The sequence below is a fragment of the Lissotriton helveticus genome, chromosome 5_1 (genome assembly GCF_964261635.1).
Source record: "Lissotriton helveticus chromosome 5_1, aLisHel1.1, whole genome shotgun sequence".
Taxonomy (NCBI): domain Eukaryota; kingdom Metazoa; phylum Chordata; class Amphibia; order Caudata; family Salamandridae; genus Lissotriton; species Lissotriton helveticus.
Window position 1 is genome coordinate 1,979,306,608 of NC_136065.1, and position 19,953 is coordinate 1,979,326,560.

At 48.3% G+C, this 19,953-nt stretch overlaps 1 protein-coding gene across 2 annotated transcripts in view; it reads right to left on the minus strand.

Moving 5' to 3' along the window:
• MED24 (mediator complex subunit 24) overlaps positions 1-19,953 on the minus strand; it is a 355,035-nt gene that overhangs the window by 165,897 nt on the left and 169,185 nt on the right. For both annotated transcript variants that reach the window (XM_078645678.1, XM_078645677.1), the window contains exons 14-16: positions 12,991-13,133; positions 11,945-11,982; positions 11,222-11,304 (exon numbers count right to left, since the gene is read on the minus strand). In XM_078645678.1, the coding sequence (XP_078501804.1) occupies positions 11,222-11,304; positions 11,945-11,982; positions 12,991-13,133 (264 nt within the window). The remainder of the gene's footprint in view (positions 1-11,221; positions 11,305-11,944; positions 11,983-12,990; positions 13,134-19,953) is intronic.

A 19,953-nucleotide genomic window follows, 5' to 3' on the forward strand; every position in this document is an offset into this window, starting at 1 on the left:
TCGGAAGCCTGATTGATGAGAGTTGAGGAGATCAAACTGATTAATGTGTCGAGTCAATTGTATTTGTGATTTGTATTGCCTTATATTAGGGGTGGATGGCTGAGGTGTAAATGTGGGAGGGGGTATAGGGAGAGGGGAGAAAAGAGGGAATGGCGAGTTTTCAGAGTTACAGAGGGGTGTACTATTATGTGCCAGCAGCTGACTGGGGAGGGGATGGGCGAGATGGGGTGAGGGGGAGTGAGGTGAAGCATTATGTGGCAAGGTTGAGGTAGTGGGAGAGATGATTCTGGGGGGGAGGCGGTTAGATGGGGAAGCAAGGATCTTAGTCTGAGGGGATTTCATATCTAGCGGGTGGGTGCACGTTGCATTAGAGGAGCTAATCGGTGGGGGGAATGTGTTAGGGGGAGTGAGGAGCGGAGCTGAGATAGAGGACCAGGGGGGTTCCCTGTCTTCAGATGTGTGATCTGAGTCCAAAGAATTGGTCAGCAGGGTGAGTGTGTTCGGAGGTATGAGGTGCGGAGTGTTGGAGGAAGGGGAGGACTGGGTGGGGGTGAGGTATGAATCGGATATAGCTAGAAGATAGGGTACTGGTGGGATATGGATATCAGCTAGGGATGGAGATGTGGCACCTGATGTGCTGGAAATGAGGATTGATTGGGTAGGTGAGGGAGAATATGAGATTGGTATAAGAAGAGGATGGGGTGGTGGAGGGGCAAGGTTATCAGAAGGGGTGGGAGATGTAGCATCAGGAGTGCTGGGGATGAGAGTAGATTGAGCATGGGATTGGTGAGTGGCCAGTATTCTTTTAATGCTGGGGAAGATGCTGTCTAGGAGATTGAGACTGCGATCCGTGGCTTGAATGAGGATTACACCGTTATTATAAATTGTGATAGTGGCAGTGGCTTGGAAGAGCTGGGAGGGGGAGATAGAAATGATAAGCCCATGTGCGGTTTTCCTCGTGGAGGAGATGGACAGTGTGTCTAAGAATGCTTTCCTCCATTGTGCTCTACGTTTTGTGTGAAAAATAATATCCATGGTGGTAATCCCGTTGAGCGGTGAGAAGTAAGGGTCAATGAAGAGGGTTTCTGGGTGAAGTTTTATGAATTTGTGTTTAAATCGTTTGGCCGATTTTTTAAAGAGGGTAGGGGGGTAGATGATGTTGTAGGTGTGAGTGCCAGAGCGCTCCATCTTAAACCCAGCTCACAGTGGAGTGGGGGAAGTGGGGGAAGGAGGGACGAAGTGAGGAAAGAGGGGGTGTAGTGAAGAGTGAGTGGGGGAAGAGGAGAAGGGGTGGTCGGCGAGACTAGAGGAGATGGGGAGTATACTGGTGGATGCCGGTAGGGTGTGTGAGGCGAGAGGTGAAGGGTGTGTTGAGGCGTGCTAGGTATGTAAATAAGCTGAAAGGGGTAAGAGAGGAGTGGCAAGGGGAGAGGAGGAGTGAGGACAGGTGGTGGAAAGAGAGACCTGTAAAGGAGGGGAGAGGTGTCCGGTGAATGGGAGACTGGAGGGAGGGGGTGGGAAGTAAGGTGGGTATGAGCCTAGTGTTGGTGCAAAATGTGCCGAGGCATGTACAGGTGGGAGGGAGGTTAAGGTAGGAAGGCAGGGCTGGAGGGGGACGAGGCTTATTGAAAGAATATGTTAAAAGGAATACTTGGAGGCATCTAAAGGGATGAGTGAAGGGAGGGGAGGGGTGAGGCAAGAAGGAGACTGAAGAGGAGAATGAAAAACTAGTATGCGGAGGGGTAGGTGAGAGGACGTTCTGATCAAAAGCGAAAAAAAGAAAAAGAAAATCTACAAGGAAGAGGAAGCTTAAGATGGCCGACAAAAAGGGATGTCTAGAAGTATAGTCCTTTGTTTGTGTTCTTGGGGATGTCTAGCTAAATAGTCCTTTGTTAGTGTTCTTATCCGGGTAAAGGATCCTGTGGTCCTATGTCTCTGTCACTTCCAATAGTGAGGGACTGTGGACTAAGCAAGGGAGTCCTGTTTCGACCATAGAAGGGAAGTTGTGGGAGAATAGTCCTCTTTCCCTTGTGCCAACTTGTAAACAGAGGGGATGAAAAACAGGCAGTAGGTGGCAATGACCAGAGGTCTCTTATGTTATTTTAAGTTTCGGCCATTTTGGGAGCGAGCAAAAACAAAATGTTAATCCAATAGCAACTCCATAGAAAATAGAAAGCTGGGGCTGCGATGATGGAGTCTGCTGAGACCGAGCCCTGAATGTAGGGTGGGTCCTTGGAGGAGTGCTTATTCTTTTTTTCCGTCCTGGGTGTGACGGCTTTGCAGGTTGCAGGCTCCTTGAAAGCATCTTTCCCCTGCACCATGAGGCTTTCGAGCATGGGTAGGTACTGGCTCCTGGTTTGTGTGGGAGCAGTGTCTCTAGAAGGAAATCTGCCTTCTGCTTCTCTTCGTCGAGTTTTACCCCGAAAGCTGTTGCTGCATTTCTGATGACTGTGTTGTAAACCCCAATGTCATCAGGTGGCGAGGGCCTCGAAGGATACGTGTCGGCGCTCTCTTCCGGGCTCTCGGTGTCGACGTCTTGCCATTCTATCTCTTGAGTCTCCGAGGATGTAGACCCGAGGAACGTCCTGCGGTCGTCGTCCCCTTCATCTTCGTAGTAGGAGGCTTCTTTTTCTGGATCATCGAACCCCTCGGGGCTCCCCGACTGTCCTTCGACGTCGTAGTCGTCCTCCTCCGTTATCTCGACAACCTGTGGCTTGGGTTTCGTCGGGATCATGAAGTCCTTCATTCTGGCATCAAATTCTTTCTTCCGCTGCAGGATGTTCTCCATTTCGTCCTCGAGCCGTCTTCTTTTTTTTCCATTTCGGCAGCGTGTTCTGCGTCGAATGGTTCGGCTGCTCTTTTCGGCTGATAGGTCGGCGCCGAGCTGACCTTCGGCGTCGAAGGTTTTGGTGCCGAGCTGGCTTTCGGGTCCTTTGTCAGCGCCGAAGTGATCTTCGGGTCCTTTTCCCTCGGCGTCGAACGTTCCTTTTCGGGGAATAGTTTCTTACCTGTCGGTGTAGTTTTGCAGCTTGAAGATCTTTCTGGATTCACTATGCTGTGCATATTCCGCAATCTGGTGGTTGGGTCCGGAATCGTAGTCTTTTTTCTCTCTTTTTTTTTTTTTTTGTCGTAGCCCAGGTGGGCGTCGACGTCCCACCATTTGGTGTCCCTTCGGTGACGTCGGCGTGCTTCCGGCGGAAGCTACCACCCTTGGGCGCGATCTTCGGATTCTTTTTTCTGTCTCTTTTCCTTGTTTGTCGTTGTAGTGAATCCATGGCTATGTATGTTAATCGTTTTTTCAACGTTAGTGTTTCCACGTATTTTGTAATTGTTCCAACTTGCTTTCTTTTCCATGTTTTTCCACCCTCTTTCCAGCCTCATCTTTCTGGCGGAGGCGGGTGGGTTCGCTGGTGAATCCAGAAAGATCTTCAAGCTGCAAAACTACACCGACAGGTAAGAAACTATTCGTTTTGCAGCGTGAATCTTTCTGGATTCACTATGCTGTGCATAGATTTTGTAGCGGTTTTCGTTACTTTTGTGGCGGTTGGGTGGAAGATGAGCGTTGGTTGCTAAAAAATATGTTGAAGCACTTTTTGTCCTACTTGTGCTTCCTTGTTCATCTGTACATCCACGCAGTAGTGCTTCGTGAAAGTGTGCACTGAAGCCCATGTTGCCGCCAGGCATATATCCTGAATCGGTGTGTTGGCCAGGAAGGCAATTGTTGCTCCTTTCTTCCTGGTGGAGTGGGCTCGTGCCCCTCCTGTTAGCTCCTGGCCAGCTTGCTTGTGGCAGAACTGAATTGTCTGTGCGATCCATCGGGCTATGGTGTTTTTAGTAACTGGTTTGCCCATGTAACTGTTAGCGAAGGACACGAAGAACTGTTTCGTCTTCCTGTGGTCCTTCGTTCTTTCAATGTAGTGCATCACAGCCCTTCTTGCGTCTAGGGTGTGGAGCGACCTCTCAGAGCTTGTAGTGGGGTTTTGGAAGAAGCTAGGGATCTGAATACTCTGATTCATGTGGAACCTTGACACCACCTTTGGCATGAAATGTGGGTCAGTTCTCATCACGACCCTGTCACTGTGTATCTGGATGTAGGGTTCCTGCAGTGTGAGTGCCTGCAGTTCGCTCACCCTTCGTAGTGAGGTGATTGCCACCAGGAAAGCCGTCTTCATTGTCAACATCTGCAGTGATGTTTTGTCGATGGGTTCAAAAGGTGCTTTCATGAGCTCCGTCAGTACCACATTTAGGTTCCAGGCCGGTGGCGGCATTCTCTTTGGCGGCGCTATTCTTTTAGCCCCTTCCAGGAATCTTTTCACGACTTGAGATGTGAAGAAGCTTCTCCCTGTTTCTCCTCTTGTGTATGCCACAATCGCTGCTAGGTGCACTCTCAGTGAGGATGAGCTTAGCTTTGCCTTGATTAGGTGTGTGAGGTACCTTAGCACCGTGGACTCCTTGGTCCGTCTCCTTGTTTCTTGCAACACCATTGAGTGAATCTTTTCCACTTTTCCCCATAGCACTTGCGTGTGCTGGGCCTTCTTGCCTCTCGCAGCACCCGCAGGGTGCTCTCTGGTAGTTTCAGGTGTGCAAATTCTAAGTCCTCAGGAGCCAGGCTGAGAGGTTGAGGCTCTCTGGCTCTGGGTGTAGGATTCCTCCGTTTTCCATGGAGAGTAGGTCTCTTCTTTTTGAGAACTTGTGGGGAGGCCCCTGCGCCATCTCCATTATCTGAGAATACCACGTCTGTCTGGCCCATTGTGGTGCCACAAGGATGAGCGTCATGTTGCTCTTCATGCATTTGTTGAGCACCCTGGGGATCAGTGGTATCGGGGGAAAAGCGTAGGCAAATGTTTTTGACCAGCTTATCCATAGGGCATTCCCCTGGGACCGTGCCTCTGGTTGCCTGGATGCAAAGTATTGGCATTTTGCATTCCGGTGTGTTGCAAATAGGTCTATTGTTGGGGTGCCCCACTTCCTGAATAGACTCTCTGTTTCCTGACTGTTGAGTTCCCACTCGTGGGATGCTGAAGTCTGCCTGCTGAGCCAATCCGCTTCCACATTGTCCTTCCCTGGCAGGTGTATGGCTAGCAGGTCTATTTTTAGTGGTATGGCCCATTTCCAGATCTCTTGTGCCAAGTTTGACAGCGGGAACGATTGAGTTCCCCCCTGTTTGTTTATGTAAAACATCGTTGTGGTGTTGTCTGTTTGTATTAGCACCTTCCGGTTGTGTAGGTGTTTCTGAAAGGCCTTGAGGGCTAGCAACACAGTTTTCAGTTCCAGGTAGTTGATGTGCCTGACTGCATCTGTAGGGCTCCACAGACCCCTCACTCTGAGCCTGTTCATGTGTGCGCCCCACCCCTTCTGGGATGCGTCTGTGGTGATGGTCACTGTTGGGTCCGGTGGTGTTAGAGGTTTCCCTTCTGTTATTCTCTCCTTGGTCCACCACCTTATCTCTTCCTGCACCCTGTGCGTTACAACCACTAGATCCTCCCAACTTCCTGTAGCTTGTGACCATTGTTGTTGCAGCCACTCTTGGAGTGGTCTCATTTGTAGGCGTACATTGGGGACCAAGTGGATGCATGATGCCATCATCCCCAAGATCTTGCTCACAGTCCTCACTGTCAGAGATCGCCCCTTCTGGTAGTGACGTTTCTCCCTCAGTAGGCTGAGCGTTCTCTTTTCGCTCGGTAAGACTCTGCATTGTATGGTGTCGATCTGGGCTCCCAGGAAGATCTTCACTTGCTCTGCTTCCATCGAGCTTTTGCCCCAGTGTATGGAGAAACCCAGGTTTGCTAGCGTTCCTGTCACCTGTTCTGCATGCTCTTTGCATGTCCTGTAGCAGTTTGCCTTCACCAGCCAGTCGTCGAGGTAGGGGTACATGTGTATCCCCTTTCTCCTTAGGTGTGCGGCCACTGCCGCAAGGCATTTGGTGAACACCCTTGGTGCGGACTTTAGGCCGAAAGCTAGGGTCGTGAATTGGTAGTGATCCTTGTTTACTGTGAACCTTAGCATGTGCTTGTGCTGCTTGTTCATGGGGATGTGCAGGTATGCATCTTTGAGGTCTATGGTGGACAAGAAGTCCCCTGCTTTTATCTGAGGAATGACCTCTTGTTGGGACGTCATTTTGAATTTTTGAGTTTTGACGTATTTGTTCAGGAACCGTAGATCCAGGATGGGTCTTAGGCTTTCGTCCACCTTTGGCACTAGGAAGTAGTTTGAGTACACTCCCATGTTCCGTTCTTTGAAGGGGACCCGTTCTATTGCCGCTTTGAGGAGGAGTTCTTGGGCTTCCTCTTGCAGTAGTTGCAGCTCTCTTCCTGAGTGCTGTCTATTCTTTGGTTTTCTGTTTGGTGGCCTTTTTTCCAACTCTATGCAGTACCCGAACTGCATAATATTGAGTATCCACTTGTCTGTTGTTATTTTTCTCCACTCCTGGAGAAAAAATCTCAATCTTCCTCCTACCGGAGTTGCATGTTCCTTTGTGTCTTGTCCGTGTAGCCCTCTCCTCTTTGTTTTCCCGTGCTCCTCCCCCGGAGGGTGTGGGTGGTAGAGCACCTTCTCTCGTGTGAAGTCACTTAGAGGGGGGCTGTTCACCGCCTCTTCTTCTCTGGCCCGTCCATTTCCTCTCGATCGAAAGGACTGGCCCCTGCCTTGGTAGTTCCAGTTTTGCCTCTGCTGCCCCTGGTGGCCTTGGCTGTCACTCTGTTGCCCCTGGTGGAAACTCTGGTGAGAATCTCCTCGCTGGCTTCCACCTCTGCCGTTCGGCCTCCGCGACAGAGTGCCCCTTCTCATCCCTCTGAACTGCAGGGCTCCCATGGACCTTGCCGTCTCGTTGTCCTTCTTCAGTTGGGTGAGCTTATCATCAACTGGGGCTCCGAACAATGTTTCACCGCTGAAGGGTGTGTTCAGGATGTTGTTCTGGACTTCAGCCTTGAATCCTGAGATCCTGAGCCATGCTTGCCTTCTTTCAGTGATGCCTATAGCCATCAGTCTGCTGGATGTTTCTGCCCCGTCCAAGGCTGTCTTCAGGCATGAGTTGGCGATGCTCTTCCCTTCCTCTACCAGGTGTGCTCCTCTGTCACGGTATTGTTCCGGGAGGTGCTTGAGCAACTGTCCCATCTCCTCCCAGTGCTGGTATTGATGCCTATTCAGGAGGGCGTTGGAATTCGCCATCCGCCAGTGCGTTGCAGCGTTCCTCTCAATCTTCCTGCCCGTTAGGTCCATCCTCCTGCTTTCTTTGTCAGGTGGGGGTCCGGACATTGTTGGGACGTTTGCCCTTTTCCTGGCCGTTGCAGCGATGATAGAATCCGCTGTGACGGAGCCCTTGATGTAAGCTGGGTCTTCGGAGGAGACTTTGTACTTCTTCTCGGTCCTCGGCGTTACAGATCTGCATGTAGCCGGGTCCTTGAAGGCCTCCTTTCCCTGGGCCGTGATACTCTTGAGCATGGGCAGGAACTGGCTCCTTGTCTGTATGGGGAGCAGTGTCTCGAGCAGGAAGTCTGCTTTTGGCTTCTCCTCTTCCAGCTTAATTCCATAAGCTGTTGCCGCCTTTCTTACCACCTCATTGTATGCCCCAATGTCATCCGGTGGCGAAGGCCTCGAGGGGTATGTTTCTACCGCCTCCTCTGGGTTTTCGGCCTCGATGTCCTGCCATTCCTGGTCTTGGGCCGTCGAGGAACCTGAACCGTAGCTTGACTGCTGTTCCCCGTAATCCCCCTCTGTGTAGTAGAGGTCCTCCTCCTCTTCGTGCTCCGAAGGTTCCGGAGTTTTCGGCGGCTCTTCGATGTCGAACTCTTCGATCTCCTGTACCTCAGCGACGGTCGGTGCCGGCTTCGGGGGAATCTTGTAACTTTTCATTTTTTCGTCGAAGTCCTTCTTTCTCTGAAGGATGTTCTCCATTTCGGCCTCGAGCCTTCTCTTTTTTCTCTGCATTTCTGCGGCCTGTTCGTCGTCGAGCGTTTCGGTCGCCCTTTTCGGCGTCGACATCGAAGCTTTCTTCGGCTCTTTTTCTTTCGACGTCGAAGTCGAAGGCCCTTTTTCGGGGGCTTGCTTCGATGACCTTTGCTTTTCGCTGGTCTTCTGCCTCCGGGAGTGATAGAGGGGCCTTTTTATCGACCTTGGTAGGATGAAGGTCTGATGTGAGCCCTACTTGACGAAATCTGAAAATAGGCTAAAATGACCAATTTTCACCATATAAAATCAGCAAATGAAATCCCACGGATCCCCTGAATCCCGGGGTTGTAGGCCCAAGCCAAAGGCCCAAAGCCACCGGCTTATGTTAACAGAATCCACTGAGCCTAAATAGTTTTAAACGTGCATTTCTGATGTGCTGAACACAGCGAGGCAATTGAGCAAACCTGAAAGTTACAGTAGCCTTTCACAAGCCCCATTGCAAGACACCCCCCACACACACACATACACAGACTCAGCCATTACAAGTTGGCACATCTTGGAATTGTGCAGAAATGTTGTTCTGAAAGATAGCTTGCATGAAATGAATGTCACAGCACCTCAGCACCTGTTGTAAGTTCCGCTCTAACACATATATTTTTAAAAATGTACAAGATGTTCGCTTTTTAAGAACACTGTGTCCTCTTTTAGAGAACAGAGTGTTCTTTAGGGGTGTCTTCCGGTGTCCTAGAACACATGTGGTTAAACCCCCTGCAGAAAGTGCGTCAGAAAAGGCGTCAGAACAGTGTTAGTTCTGCATTTTCAGGTATATTAGATTCAGCCCGTCAAATCTGAAGCCAGAGTTCTGCTAATGCGACTTCTTGCATGCAGGCTCTCCGGCTAGTCGATTGTCTGACTTGGGGTGTCAATTCCTCTCTCTCAGGTGGTGGGCACCCTAAGCCAGATAATACCTTTGTCTTTTAAATGTCTGTCCTTGCTCTGTACTTTCCATTCACACCCAATCCCTTGCATTTTAGGTTCACTTAGGCTATTAGGTCCTGCTGGGATAGTCTACATAGGCTGAGGGGCTTCTGGGCACTAGACTTTATAGAGTGTTCTGCTTACCCCAACTAATTTCAATTGTGCTTTTTCAATAATCCTGGCCACTCACATTCTGGGTCTCTTCAAAATGTTTGACTTGCATGAATCATTCTCTTCAGGAAGGCTTGCTTCAAGTTCTTTACATTTTCATAGAATATATTCTGTGTCTTTTCTGAGACTCTAGCTGATTTAAATGTGAATTTTAATGGAACCTCACTCCAGCTGGCCTATAGTTCTCATCAGAAAGGCTTGATTCTAGGCACTATGTTTTCATTAGAAAAAATGTACTCCATGTCTTGAGTCTCTGGCACTTTAGAAGCAAGTTCTATTTTATACTCCTGGCAGAGTGAAGCCAGATTGTCTTAAAGAATATTCACTAGAAATGCGTTTTATTGAGATACCTGTGTTTTGTGCAATAAAATGTCACCCAACTGTAATCTTTGTTGCTTGTTCCTTATTCCTCAGTGAAGTATTGCGTCAATGACATGTGCCCACGGCTCAAAACCACAGGGCAGGGATGTTTATGGTTTGTGACTCGTGACCACGCCCCAGAGAGCTTCCTTTCACCCTTCATCAGGAGTCCTTCTCGGAGGATCCGCTGGGCTCTTTTTCGGAGGATGCAGCTTCGGTCGTCGATTTGCTCGGCTCCGGTGCTCCTTTCGAGGCTCTGTACTCTGACTTTCGAGAGTCTGCCTCAGGTTTTCGAGGCCCTGTGGAAGTTTTCGGGGTCGTAGACTCTCCTACCTTATCAGGCGTACTCTTATCGGTCTCAGCGACCGTGAAGTCATCTGGTCCTTCGGCGATGTTGTCCTCATCGTCGTTGGAGAGGCCAAGTTCATAGAGCGTCGGGGCTTGCCCTTGCCCTGCATCGTGTGGTGAGCCGTCCTCTGTCCTTCTCGAATTCGGAGTGTCTTCGGCTTGAAGACGGAGCAGGCGTTGCAGTCTCTGCTTTCGTGGTCGATTGGCAGGCAGAGGTTGCAGACTGGGTGCTGGTCCTTCTGTGCGAACTTGTGGTGGCAGTTCTTGCAGAATTTAAACAGCGTCTTGTACATCCCTGCGCTCAGGGGGCCCCTGTGTGCGCATTCCTTCAAGGAGGTCGAAGATTTCGAAGTTCTCTCCTTTCTTCGTCGTCTCCTCACTAAAGGTCCTCTTCTGTCGATGTTCTTAGGTCTTCACCTGTGAATTTTTGCTGTATTTTCTTCTTTCCTCCTCCAAAACTTCTGGAGCTTCACGCGACGATCCAGACCCAACGGCGGAAAAAAGAATCTGAAGATGGCGCCCAAGGGTGGTAGCTTGGAAGCACGCCGACGTCACCGAAGGGACACCAAATGGTGGGACGTCGACGCCCACCTGGGCTACGACAAAAAAAAAAAAAGAGAAAAAAAGACTACGATTCCGGACCCAACCACCAGATTGCGGAATATGCACAGCATAGTGAATCCAGAAAGATTCACGCTGCAAAACTGGCTCTTCCCTCAACTTTGATGGTGATCTGCATGGTAGAAAATTATCACACTGTAGAACAAGTGCTTTCTTCCTCCCCTAATAGATACAATAGCGCCAGGGTACCCGTTGGGTGACAGCAGTGGTTTGGAAATGTGTTAAATAAATAAATACATGTAAACCGTGTGGTCTTGATACCCGTACACTCCCTCCTATATTTTGAATCTGCCCTGCCATATTGTGCATTCAGGTTAAACATCTGAAACAGATGTATCTGAAAGTGCCGAACTGTGGGCTGCAATTTCTAGTTTGGATGGACTGCATAATGAATATTGTGCTGTCAAGTTTTTAGCTTGCGATTAATGAACTTTGAATCTGTCCTTAGTTGTATAAACTACTATGAGGTGATTTTTTTTTTAGCTTTATATTTTTAAATCTGGAACGACTTTTTTCGTTTTTAGATAGGCACGAGGGTACTTTTTTTTTTTTACTGAGTGCCATAAATGAAATACAAATTCAAAATGTGAATAAATGTTCTGCAAAGCAGTTACAGCCTTCCACTAGCCTATGACATCAAGGAAACTAATCCCGTTTGACTTCCAATTCTGCAGCCTCCTCGGTGTTTGAGCTTAAAAGGAGCCCTGAAAATGGTACCTAACTTCATAGTGTTTGAGGGAAAAGGAAGGTCCAAACAACCACATAAGCCAAGCGATAAAAAAAAACAGTAATAAGTTGTACACAAACGTATTCATGTTAAATTTAGGGTTGACTGCCGAGCAACGAGACTGCTTACCTCAGAGCCATAGGTCTGGGCCACGTGGCACAGCATGAGGAAGGAGATGTCGAAGAGCAGCGCGCGCACCGAGGCAGCTTTGGCTGAGGAGGAGAGAAGTCCAGGTTAGTGTTCAGAGACATGATGGATGCACAGAACGCACTCCTTCGCAAAAGTACAGAAAGAAAGGAAAGCGAGAACATAAACCTTATTTACAGCTGACAGAACTCTTGGCGCACTTAAGAAAATTGAGGTCGCTGAACAGAATACAGGGCTCCAGAAAAGCTAGGCTACACTTTTTACCAACAACAAATCATTTTTTTCCAGAATGTTATGTTATGGAAACTCGTATAGCACGCGTATACCCATGTCTTGGGGCTTTCAGGAACATGAACATACAATGCTGAGGTATAGCTAATTGCTGAACAGCCAGGTCTGGAGTTCCTTTCTAAAGGCAAGAAGGGTGGGTACAGTCCTAAAATGCAACGGAAGAGAGTTCCACAGCCTGGCTGTACTGCTGATGAAACTCCTTCCTCCCCAGCTAGCTTTTCTGACTCTTACAGTGGTAACTAATATGACATTGGCATACCGAAGAGTTCTACTACGAGTGTACCAACTAAAAACTTTCCAAAGAAAACGTAGTCCTTCTCTGTGCAGGGCCTAGGAGCAATACAGAGCGCCTTAAATTGTATTAGCGGTCGCACCAGGAGCCAATGAAATTAATGAGAAAGTAGTGTCACTCACAGCCTTCAGCACTGATCTGCTTAGTGAATTCATTCAACCTGTGGAGATTTAAACAAAAAAAACAAAAGGTTATGTACAAAGGTCCAGGAGCCACACACTCATTCTCCAGCAAATTTTGTTTTATCTTGCGGAAACTATGCATTTTGGGAAGAGTAGTGAAGTATCAGCTCATCCAGTGCGCAACGAGCTACAGATAATCTTTACATTTCTGAGACATACTTCTCATGGTTAATCAGGCTAGAGCTGGGCCACATCATAATGAATAGAAAAGTGAACCTTGAATTACATTTACATTCTCTGCTCCTCATCACATGGAATCTGCAAAGGCCTTAGCACAGATGCCATCGAGGCGCAACACCACGTCATTAAAAGGGCTGCGCTACCAGCCTTTATGTACCAAGATTATCATTACAAACCCAGGGTTTACTATGCCTGTCTACATAAGAAATGTTGCAACAACCGACTATATTTACCTAAGCAGCTGCTCTTAAGGGCAATGCTGTAGCATACATTTCCTTTACATGTCGTTAGGGTCCAAGCACAGGCCCTGCCAAGGACTGACACAGGCCCGCTTGGCTGTGAGTGATCCGCTGTCAGGGTCTATAAACAGGCCCTGCTGGCTGCCATCAGCAGTCAGAATTACGCCTTTAGAACCTCTGGTGGAGTTAAATTGTCACCAATACTGGAATCTAAGCAATGGCCAGGGGGCCAGCTGCGAGTGACCTCACACCTCGGTTACAGGATGTAACTAAAAGAACTACAGAGAAAGCAACCATCAAATAGTTGTCTGAATTTCCTAGAGGAACCCAGAAGCCACAGGTTTTTTAGAAAGTGCCTGCAGCACAGATCCCTCAGACCAAAGCACCAAAGGCAGATCACCCACTGAGATGAATCAGCTGAAAGCACACACTCTGGGAAGAGTCACAGCACCAAGTCAGGGAAAGCAAAACACTGGAGCCAGTCTATAGGGACTTAGAAGATCTAGATGAGGGGGCGGGTTCATGCAGTTCTTGGGGTTCCTATACATGCACTGTGCAATCATTTACTTGATGAATTTGCGGGCGAAGGACTTGAGTTTCCCGGTGGCTGCAGCAGCTGCTAGCAGGAGATCCAAGCTTTTACCCGACAGCATGTGGCCCAAGACCCCAAGCAGCCCCTCCGGAGACTTGGAATGGTCAGAGTCCATGGTCTGTGGAGAAATGGACACAAGAAAAATGTCAACACCTTAATAAAAGAACAAGTTACTTAGCAGTAACATTGTTCTGCATATAGGTTTCTGATACACAATTTAATCCTCTGTGTACTTTGATCTGTAACAGTGCTTAAAACAGCAGAAAGAAAAGGTGTGTGTGTGTGTGAGAAAAAGGGACTCGTCTGCTCACAGACTGTAGTGATGTTGATATCAACACCAGAGTTCTGAATTCTACTGAATCTTCTTGATGTACTGCTTTAAAAGAAAACAAGAAAACTGTTGTCCAATAAACGGCTCAATATCAGATCTCTTTGCTCAAGCCAACCCGAAATCCGCAACCATGCTGTTTTAGTATAAAAGTCTCTTATGTTTGGTCTTTGAGTGCTACACCTCCGTCCCTCCCTCTGGAACTCTTTCCACTTAGAAGACAGAGAGACAAGTTGGGCCCCTAACCATTAGTTTATTATGTTTTATTTACATGTCATGCTAAATCCCTGATGTCTCCTTTAGCAAGCCTTAAGTGCACTGTTTTGCTAAATGGAGGCATGCAAGTGCCTGAATGAGGCGCTCTGTAATCAAATTAGAGGGAAACAGTGTTGATATCCCTGAACACCACTGGTAAACAACAGCACTAACCCAGTGTAGTGCTCAGCCACCACCGACTGCCCCAGGACCCAGGGAACAGTTCTCATAAATCCATAAAGAGCTGTTCTTGCTTGCATGCTGCCACCAAAATCAGGTTGACTGCTCTTTAGTAACTCATTCTTTGTGGCTTGTGGTGCAAGGAGGTACTGGAGCCTAAATCTACAGCTTAACGGGTCTGTGATATGGCTCTATTTATGCCCCACTCAGTATTTTCTGCGCATGCAGATCGGCTTACTATGTGGCTAAAGAGGCAGTCAAAATCACTTATTCGTCGATTCAACATCATAGCACCACCTACTCTGTCCAAACCTTTTCCTATCATCTCCACAACAAAAATCACAGCTGAGCCTACCCATACCTGGACGGTGCATACCATTTGTTCTACACTCTTCTACTTCTACCGGGCTAGCTCTCCAAGAGGCTGTCCTTGTCTCCATCCATGAGCTGCATACAAACCATGTTCTCCATGCTGCACTCACAGTATGTCTCCTGATGTGTGCCCTGGACAATTATGGCACCCCTCACCTCCATTCCAGTGCTCCATCTCCATTATCTCTACCAGTTTTCCCTTCACTCACTCTTCTTTTCTACCTTTCCCCTCAACTGGTCCAGCCACATTAACTCATAGAATCAACCAACCTTTGTTCCCCATTTACAATCTTAATCACTACAACTGTTTCCCACCTTACATTATTATCTATTCCACATATTTAACGGGATCCTCCTCATTGACCTCTAGCATTGCTAATTTCGAGCCACCACAGACAAATAGCTACCTGGTGAGCACTCCACCCCTTCAGCTACTTATCAGTCCCTCTCCTCCTGATCTTGTCAAAACCCTGGACACGTGACCAATGCCAAGCCACAAATAATCCCAATATGCTCCTGAAATGAGATTCTGCAAGTAGCAATTCATCAAGTCAGCTTGTCTTCACTTTCATAACATTTGACCACAACATCCACCTATCTTCCATCATCTTCCTTTTCAAAACTGACTGTGCCTCTTACAGTTAATGACACCATATACTTGGCACCATGCCTGGGTTAGGCACGTTTGTGCTGCATTCTCCTGGATCTCCTCCTACCTTGCAGACCAGCTGTACTTTGTTGTGGTGCAATTCAAATTCCATGCCCGCCTCTAAAAACAGAGTTCTGAGCACCTTTATGACTCGAGCCCCCCATTGAGAGCTCTCAGACTTGCCCCCAAGACCCCGTCTGCAGCCTGTTCTAGTTGCCCCCCCCCCCTCTTTTCACCAGCGCTGGGCGCAAAGCTACCGGCCAGCCTCTCTGCACCCAGATGCTCCAGGGCAGATAACGAGTAACTGCTGGTGGTACTTTAGACCTCAGCCCCCTACAACACTAAATCCCAAAGGAGACCCCCAGAAATCCTCGTAAATAACTATATGCAACATATGACTTTTCTCCCATGCGGAAGCATTGCTGCGTAAAGACTTGCCTATAAAAATCGATATTTTAAAAAAGTACTTACTTGATACTGAAGTTTTTAACATAAAAAATTACATAAAAAAACAACTTATTTTCATAAATTGATCTCGGATTTATTCTTGAGTGTGTCTCTCATTTATTGCCTTTTTGAGTACAACAAATGCTTAGCACTACCAACTGTTAAATGTAAACTGCTCGCCCAAACTACCCTATAAGAGAACATTTAGTGTTATCATTTTTGCATCTGTAAACCAATTAGTGTTGCCTGGACACTTTACACAGTGTACCTCCTTTTGGTCCAATATATAAGGAGCCAGCTTCCTACAACTTCTCAAACATCCCTAGCTTTGTTTTTAACAAACACTGAATAGTATCCTCAACAGGCTACATTTGTGTAAGCATTAGTGGCAATAGTGAATTGTGCAGCTGAGGTAATCAGCTTGGGCATTGTCTCTAAAGGAAAGGTATTCTGCCTTTAAGGAAATCTGTTATGTCCCAATCTCACAAACGCTGAGCCACCACTGATATCACCAGAGACCATGTGCTTGCCTGCATCTTTGATGTATAACATAATAAATCATGCTGTCCGTCCGCATCAACGCAGACAAGCTTGGCATAATATGGATTGTAGGCCTCTAATGATGGCACTTAATTCCAGAACACTGATGTGTGGTTTTGTCTGACTGGACTACAGTGCCCCGGCTATTAGGTCGTGCAGACGAGCTTCCGACGACTCCTCTGTGTCACCTGTGCGTGTAACTAAGTCAGATTAAGGTGGAAAGAATAAAAGATCTACCAGTGTCCTTTGCAGAAGTCCACACTTTTCATCCTCGATGTGACCTTAATTTGGTCAAATGAGCTATATATCTGCAACCATTGTTTAAGTAATCCTTCCTGTACTGGCTGCATTCCCAACCAACAAAAGGGAATACATTTGATGAATGTGTCCATTTTGGATGCCTATCTCCCTTACATTTCATTACAGTGCTGTTCTACGTGGAGCGTATGTGGCATTTCAGCCCCTTCCACTCCCCCTTGTGCTGTCGTCCCCGGCTACTTATTTTACGAATTCCCCCGCATTGCTGCTTACTCGTCCTCAGGAGCAGCTAACGCACGCGGTCGATTTTACCCATACTAAGCGATGCGGATATAATGACGGCGTGGCTGCTTCCTTTATAGGTGAACACGCTGCGAGTAGCAGTGAAAAGAGTTTGGGGCCAGGTATTTCCTTATGCTCTGTGAACTTTGAAACCCAGCGCATTGGGGTTAAGAACATGTTTTCTTTCGGTCACATCAGGTTCGGTAAAACACAGAATATGTATTATAGCCAGATGCGGCTTCATTCTTCCTTCTTGAGGTCGGGAGGCCCGTAGTGCAGCCGTCCTCTGAAACTGCGGCATTCCATTTGTGAGCAGATGACTTCTGCAAAGGGGGGAGGGGGAGGTGGGGTGGGGCTCTTTTTAGGTCTCGGCTAGCCGCGCGAAGCGCGTCTCCGCCGAGCCCCTATTGTCGGCATGTGAGCTTCCCAGGAGACAGTCCTGGCCGCGCGCATCGCCTTGGAGGCGATTTGAAAGTGGCACGCGCTGACTGGCACGCGCCGCGCTCGGCCTGGCTGTCTCCTGGGAAGCACAAACATACCCAGGCACACCTCCCCCTGCACGCATGCGCCCACACACACACACGAGCGGAGACAGACACACAGACAGAAACACTCCCCCCTCCCCCTGCCGTCGCACACAGAGACACACACACAGGAGCGAACATACACGCACACACGCGCACACACACTCACACACACGAGCGCCCCCCAAGGCCCACTTACCGCCAGTGTGTTCTGTCGCCTCCGCGGGGCTCTCCGGCATGGGAGCCCCGCATCACGCACTGCTCTTGACCAGGAACTCCGTGGGCGCGGGCTTCGCGCACAAGACGGAAGTCCCGCCCCCACGCTAGGTTTCGTTTCGTTTTGGAATGCGCGCGCAGATCGCATCTCGTTTTTTATTACTGACAGTCACGTTTTCTGTCTGTGGGGACGAATCTCTGTGACTGAATGAAAAGAGGTTGTTGAAGTGCTCCCTCATTTGACTGTTCCCTGCACTGCAGTGAGTGCCACCCTCACATCAGACACATAGTTCACTTCTCGGCACATCAGTGAATGGCGGACCTCGTATCCAACGGATTTATAGTGCACGCGCCCCTTGTGTAGTGAGTATCCTGTCACAAAGTGCACACTTTGCCCCATGTTTCAATGCATATTACCCACATTTGAAGTAAACTATTATCCCGCCCCACCATACAGTCCACCACAATTTCTTATCATATTTTTCCTGTTCCGTCTTGTTACCACTGTCTGCACAATTTAAGTTTTTCTTTTTCTTTTTCAAGATTCCTTGTCTTTCCTGCCTTGCTATTCCCCATGTTTTTTTTTTCATTTGCTATTTTACTGACTCTTGTGCCTTAGTTGCAGAGTGTGTCCAGACACTGTGCTATGGGGGCTGGGCATTATTTGTGTTGGCTATGGGAAGGGTAGAGGTTTACAGCTTTACTGCAGAGCCTAGGTTGTAAAGTAGAACCGGGAATGTGCAGTTTTACAGTAGGGCGCAGCTTGTTGACTATCACAGTCGGACAGTGCTTAATTTCTAAAAACAATAACTGCAATGGCCCTCGTCAGGAGGCTACTGCAGAATGTACCACCTATTGCCCCTGCCACTGCTGCCAATAAAAGCACCATCACAACTGTGTGAAGAGCAGCTGCTGTTTGTGCGTTTTATTAACAACTCCTGTTTCTTCCATTGAGATGAAATACTGACGGTGCACGGGTCCCTTCATTTTGTGACAAACGATGTCTGCTTTCAGGTGAAGTTGCTGTTCATTATTCTAAGGTGCTTTCATCTGCGCCAGTCGGGGTGTTTGCTCTTTGACCTGAATATATCTGAAACGCCTTTTCTGTTGGTATAGTTTAAGCTATTAGTATTGTAACTAACAATGCCTTGTATTTATGTTTTAAAACCCAAAACATAAACGAAAGGCATTGTCATTTACAATGCCAATAGCTCGAAATCGCTGAATGCGAGACCTATTGCATTGCAAATGCTTGTTTTATTAGCTTTCTGCTGTGCTTATGCTGCTGCCTTCCTCTTTTATTTATCTCACCAGCCTCCTAACTATCTGCTCTTTCACACTCTTACCACATGTTCTATTTGCTACACTAGTCTCAACTACTCTATCTACATTTGTCCTTAACTGTCCTGCTGCTCCCTGGCTTCCCTACGAGTCGCCTTTCTCTCTCGCACCCTCCAAGTTCTTTCTCTTCTCTCTGAACTCAAATGAACGTTTCTCTACCTCGCCTCTCGGGCAGGCAGGCAGCCCCCCCTCCCCCTCCGGGGGGCTGTCCAGGCTCCCTCTCACATACAATTATAGCCCTCCATTCCCTCCAATCAGGGAGGGTAGTGCTTGCCTTGGCTACTTGGGAGAGCCACTTCAAATGGCAACTTATGTTGTAATGTACAGTTTAATTTAAATGAGAACAGTCTACAACCTGTTTAATCGTGCAGTTCAGGGAGATAAGAGATGTAGGAGCTGTACTTGTTATTTTATCCCAGGATAGCGAGCACCCTGCTCCCGGTCATCACCTTCCTGCTGCTAGGGGAGTAGGTGCTGCACAGACCACAAAGAGACCACCAAAGCACCCGCTGCAGGGGACTGGCTGCCCCCTTCAGCTGAGGCATCCGCTTGCTGAAGGGCAGCAAGTCTGTGAGTGCACATTCCGTGCCACCGGGACTAACTTTATCCACAAATCAGTAATGTTCCACAATATGTAGACAGCATACTTTTAGCTTACATCTGACCCCTGTGCTGTGAGCCAGCGACCGCAGAGGTGTACCGTCTACGTTGTCAGGTGGTTTTGGTCATGGTCGTGGTGAATTTGCGGGTGTTATTAACAAATCTGGGTTAGGTGGGGAAGGAGGCGTAAGAGGAGGAGAGGGGTTAGTACCAACATGTTTCCTCTTGAGAGGAATGAGGTTAAGTGTCCTCTGTTTCTGCTTTGCATTTTGAAGGCAATTTTGCTTGAATATGTCCAGTTTTGTGATTGATGGCCAGTTCCTTCTGTTTGGGGTCTGTGTTAGAAGGTGGGACGTCGAGACGAGGCTCCTTCGATGGAGTAGGAGCCGTTTTATCTTTCGGTGCCAATATTTTTGGAGCCGAGGCTTTCGGTGCCAAAGTATTCAGATCCGAAGATGGTTTTGGTACTGAAGGAGTTGACGCCTACATGTGTTTTGGTTTCGATGCCAACCTTTTTGGCTCGGTACCCGAATGCGGCAGACTTGATCCCGAGCCGGAAGGCTTTGATGTTTGTTTCGGTGCTGAGCCTGAAGGTGGGGCGTTGTAAGGATGTTCTCGGTGCCGACCTTGGCCCGAAGGCAGGCCTTTTTCTTGGGCAGATATGGTGCTTGGGGCAGGGGAGGATCAGTACTCACTATATGCTGCCCCTGCTGAATCTCTCCGTCCATGTCCGAGTCGGCTTCTGACGCGGAAATGTGCTTGTCTTCCTCCTCGGCTCCTTGCACGTCAGAGACATCTTGTTAAATGGAGCCGCAGGGTTGATGTTGCATTTCGTGACATCGAGCCCGACGGTCATGGAGCGTCTTCTTTGATTGGAACGATTTGCACGTGTCTCAGTCTTGTTCGTCATGCTCCGGGAAGAGGCACAAGTTGCACACTTCGTGCG